The following is a 5,339-nucleotide window of genomic DNA, read 5'->3' as shown; positions in this document are numbered from 1 at the left end:
TTACTTTTCATTTTTTAAAAATAAAATGAAGTGGTTAAAAATACTAGTTTCTGATATTCCAAGAAATTTGATGACAAGCTTTGGACCTAAATAAATTGTAAGTTATCAATGAATATTTGGGCCAAATTTCTGTAGTTTGTGGTTAAAAGACAGAGAGGACAAATTGGCCTAGGCATACACATGGGGCACTTCTCAGTTTGTTCAGCAACCTGTCATTTAGATTTGCAACCTTTGCTTCTTTAGTTTGTTGCAAGCAGCTCTTTTGTACTTTTCAATGATTACTGCATTGATTCTGTTTCCACTCACAACATTCCTGAATTTGTTGAAAAAAAATTCTATTCACTATCAAGGTTTTGCATTTAAGTTTCCTTTAGTTCAAGAGCTATTTCTGTGCCAGAGATAGAATAATCAGGATGACAGTCTCTCTACTCACACACAGCTTGCAACCAGCTTGTCAGTTATAGCTGCGCTAGAAAAACTCCATGTTTTAAGTGAACAAAGAAATTGACCTTAGGCATTCCTGTAGCTTTTTGACAATGAGTATTTAAAAATCTTTTTTGCTTAATTATAAATACTGTCTGCTTATTACAAAAGCATTATGTGTTCATTTCATTAAAAATTCAAAGAGTAAAAAACAATCCATTCGTTTTCTATTACCCAGGTACAACCACTTAGGACATCTTGCCATCTTGCCAGAACATTTTTATCCTATAACATCAAAAATGCATCTAAAAATGCTACTTCATAATCCTTTCCATTTATTTAAAATAGCAATTTTTTAAAAAGGTTTATTTATTTATTCATACAGAACTGGGATACAGGCCATAGATGCGGAGGGTGAGAGGATTCACCAGAGACAGATTGGGGAGCAGAACAGGCAGATTGACGAAGCACACTGCTGAGGGGAACAGCGGGTGGGTCAGGAGAGGTCTTGCTGCGCCATGTGGATCTCCTCCAGGGTAGGCGGGCATCCAACTAATGTGGAAATGGCTTAAGCTTCTTTTTGCAGTGCTTTAATCCGCTGTGCAACGATGGAGGGCCCTAAAATAGCAATTTTTAATAATGTCCTTGAAATTGAACACTTCTATAGCATAATTGAAAGGCTGAGGGTACAAATGTTTATACATGATATTTATTTTTCACTTTTTTGAGGCACTTAAAATAGATTTTCCCTTATTTTGAAGGAGTAAATAAACCAAAAACATTGTCATTTATAAATCTCATCTATGAAATTATATTTCTGAGACAAAAAGTTAAAAAGAGGCAAATGATGCTTGGAAAAAGAGAAAGACAAATACTATCAGATTTTACTCACAAGTGGAAGAGAAAGAAACAAAGCAAACAAAATAAAAACAAACCTTTAGATACTGAGAAGAGAATGGATGTTACCAGAATGAAAAGGGTGAAGGGTTGGCAAAATGGGTAGAGAGGTCTGATTGGATGCCAGTGGATGGTAATTAGACCTTTGCTGGTAGGTATGCTGTGGTACTCTTACCTATAGAATCAACTTCAGTTCTTTGTTCCTACTTAACAGCAAAAGTTGTACATCCATAGACATGAAATGTAAAATTATGCTTACAGCTAGCAAGTAGTTTTGAAGGTTGATAAGACAGCAGATCTTAAACATTCTTATCAAAAGTAGAATAAAAAATTTGTAATTATGGGAGGGATGGATGATAAATATAATTACTGTGGTTATCATTTTGTAATATATATGCATATCAAATCCTTATGGTGTGCACTTAAAATATACATGACATTATATGCCAACTGTAAAAAAAAATGGTGTATGAAGGAGAACAAAATCTGAATTATTCAACACTAACTTCAATAGAAGGGAATTTGTATCATCACTTATTTTAACTTCCTTTGTTTCTTCTGTATTAAAAAAACCCCATAAAACAGAAAAGGATGTTAGATAGTGTCCTCATGTCCTCACTTCCCTACCCATAGAATCCACCTCAGATCTTAGTCCCCACTTACCAATGGTACTGCAAGGTCTCAGATAAAATATACAACATGATGATTGTAGTTAACTAGCAGATTTGAAAGTTGTTAATAGATCTTACAAGCTATCAGTATAAGTAACTTAACTTTGTCACTATGCAATATGTAGATGATAACTATACTCTATGGTAGTCAGTATGAAAGACATGCACATGTGCAATACATATACACAACACTGCACATTTAAAATGTATATGATATTGTTTATCAGTTGTCTCAAAAAATCTGTATGTGTGGGAAGGGAACTAAACAAAATCTAAGATCAATGTTGACTTCCATTGGAATGGGTTTCTTTTTTCTTCTTTTTTGTGTGTATATGTGCATCATCACTTATGTTTCTCTTTGCTAAGCAATCAGTGTAAAAGAAAAACAAGAAGTCAAAACAAAATTATGTTAAAAAGAATCTGTCTATTACCCATAAAAATCAGAATCAGATCCCACTTGACAACATAAGCTGTAAGGTCAAGACATAATACACTACCTGATGACTGTAATAATAGCAAATTTGAAGGTTGTTAGTGGATATATCTTAAGCATTCTCATCGAAAGTAAAATAGAAGTTTGAAATTATATGAGGGGTGGATGGTAACTATTATGACAATAATTTTTCTATGTACATATACATATCAAATCTTTATTGTGTGCACTTAAAATTTATGTGATGTTATATGATGTTTGTTTCAATCTATGGTATGTGAGAGATACCAAAATCAGAGGTCAATGCTAAATTCAGTAAGGAGAGATTTTTGTTGTCATGACTTACCTTTCTCTTCCTTTATTTCCTCTGCATGGAAAAATCACAGAGAAGTAAAACACAATTTATTTAGTCAGTGTCTTTCTCTCTTTAATCACAGACACAAACAAACGCCTGAAATCTTGGTTCCCACTTGATAACAGATGTGAGAGGCAAGCCCTAATTTTAAACATGTTGACTGTAATTAACAAGCAAATTTGAAAGATGCTATAGAGTAGATCTTACAAATTTCTCTTATGGAAATTATTTTGCAACACACATACATATAAGGCTTTATGCTGTACATTCCAAATATATTCACATATATATTAATTGTCTCCACAGAACTCTGTTGGTGGGGGGGGTAAGAGGGAGGAGGGTCTTGGGTCCCAGCCGGGATGAGCCTCCCCAACCACCCCCGGAGATTAAGCACAAGATCATAATAGGAAGAAGACATCTTGCCACCTGTGTGAGTGGCTTAACCTTTGGGCAACTGATTCATATCCACCCTGATCGCAGTAGCACATGTGAGGGAGATTTCCTCCTGCCCCCAGGCCAACATCCTGGGATTAAGGGTATAAAAGGGAGGCTGGAAAGGATAATAAGGGAGAGAGAACGTTTTGCCACAACCATCCATGTGTGCTGACTCTTCAACCTCGACATCCCCCTTGCAGACTTGTATCCCTGCCGTGCGGGCACGGCAGGAGGTAGTAGAGGGAAGAGCAATGTGAACCAAATTTGAGATCCATGCTGAACTCAGAGTGGATTTTTTTTTTTGTATATTACTTATGATTCTCTCTCCATAACTGTTCTGTATGGTAAACAACAACAAATCTGACACAAGCTATGCAACATCTATCGACTGACAGATTCCGGGTAGATCAGGAAAATCTCTGAAAAATCAGAATCTCTCCACAGCTAACTTATGTTATGACCTCCCTTTTTTGTATAATCATAATATCAGAATATTCTGAGGAACCATCAGTTTACAACTGGATTGTCTTAGCCTCATAAGGTGGCTGAATGGTCAGGTAAATTGCCCCAGGGTGAGAAATCCCTCTGTCTCCTGAGACAGAAGGCAAGCCCCAGGAGGGATAAGACCCCAGGGCATGAAAACTCCTGGGAAGCTTCCTTGGTTTCTTTGAATAAAAAGGCAAACCTCAGATAAAAGTCCCAGTGCATAAGGACTCATGGACAAATTTTGGCTTTGATTACACAGGTGTTGTTTGATACACAACTGTTATAACTTTCTCTTGATTTGCTCCTTTTAAAAACAAGCACTGGCTGCTCTCTGCTGGCCTTGGATTAGCCATTAGTTTTTCTTTGGACAATCACTGCTAACACTGCTAACAAAATTCACCCCAAGACCCCAATAACGTTTTGCTAATGAGCTCATCCCTTCCCAGACCCCTCATCCTTTGAGTGATAGCTGGACAGCTGTACACATGACAAGAAAATATAATCTAGTGTACCATAATATGTTAAGAGAGGAATGCTTTGTTACTCTTGTCCTTCAGAATGTTTTATGGCAATCTCTCATTAGTTTGCCCTATGCATTATTGCAATTGGCTACTTGTTACACAGAATAAATAAAGACCTGCTGAGGAAATGGCAGGAAGACTTGCACCCAACCCTGACTCCAGGGTCTTCCTCGAACCTGTTCTTCTCTGCACTTTTGGAATCTCTGCTCGCCAATGCCTTCCGACCTTAGGGCCCTACTTGTCTTGCTTCCAGACACCTCGAGAGTTGGAGCTGGTCTCCAAAACAAATCATTTTGCAATATATATCCCTAAAAGTCTTTAGGATGTATCCTTAAATTAATATGATGGTATATGTGAACAGTCTCATACATTCAAAATGCTGTGTGCAAGAAAACAGAATCTGAGGTCAATACTAAGTTCAGTAGTGGTAGGTTTTGTTGTCATCACTTAACTCTGTTGCTTTATTTGTTCTGTATGAAAAAACCAAAGAAACACCACAAAAGCACATTAGTTAGTGTTTCCCTCTCCCTACCCACAGAGAATCTACTTCAGATCTTGGTCCCATTTGACAATAGATACTGAAAACTACAGATATCTGTACAGCATAATAGAGATAATGTGCAAATTTGAAGATAGACCGCAATCATTCTCACCAAAGTAAATAAGGTTATATAATATATGAGAGAAGGATGGTAGCTATTCCTTTGTGATAATCACACTGCAACTCACATATCAAATTTATATGGTGTACATTTAAAATTTATACATTATGTATCAATTATTCCAATAGTACTCTGTGTATGAGTGGATTAGGGTGATGAACAATATCTGAGATTAATGCTTAACTTAATCAGAGAGGGGTTTTTGCACATCATTTACCTTTCTCTCGACGTAAGTAATCTGTATAAAGAAAACACAAAAATCAAAACAAATGGGTGTCAGTGTCTTCTACATACCCATAGAAAACCCACTTCAGATCTTGACAGTTCCTGACAGAACTGTCAGGATACACATATGTATCAGTTGTCTCCACAGAACTGTGTTGGTGGGAAGGCAGTAAGGAGGGAGCAGAGGGAAGAGCAATGTGAACCGAATCTGAGACCCATGCTGGATTTATC

At 36.7% G+C, this 5,339-nt stretch overlaps 1 protein-coding gene across 1 annotated transcript in view; it reads right to left on the bottom strand.

The window, feature by feature from the left end:
* Positions 1-2,770: 2,770 nt before the first annotated feature.
* LOC101620366 (butyrophilin-like protein 2) overlaps positions 2,771-5,339 on the bottom strand; it is a gene marked incomplete at its 3' end in the record, with an annotated part of 47,944 nt that continues 45,375 nt past the window's right edge. Inside the window, exons 9-10 of the mRNA XM_004695731.1 lie at positions 5,101-5,121; positions 2,771-2,791 (exon numbers count right to left, since the gene is read on the bottom strand). Coding sequence (XP_004695788.1) covers positions 2,771-2,791; positions 5,101-5,121 — 42 coding nt within the window. The remainder of the gene's footprint in view (positions 2,792-5,100; positions 5,122-5,339) is intronic.

This window comes from Condylura cristata, unplaced genomic scaffold, assembly GCF_000260355.1.
Source record: "Condylura cristata isolate star-nosed mole 26May11 unplaced genomic scaffold, ConCri1.0 scaffold00128, whole genome shotgun sequence".
Taxonomy (NCBI): domain Eukaryota; kingdom Metazoa; phylum Chordata; class Mammalia; order Eulipotyphla; family Talpidae; genus Condylura; species Condylura cristata.
This window is presented reverse-complemented; position numbering and strand designations above follow the sequence as displayed.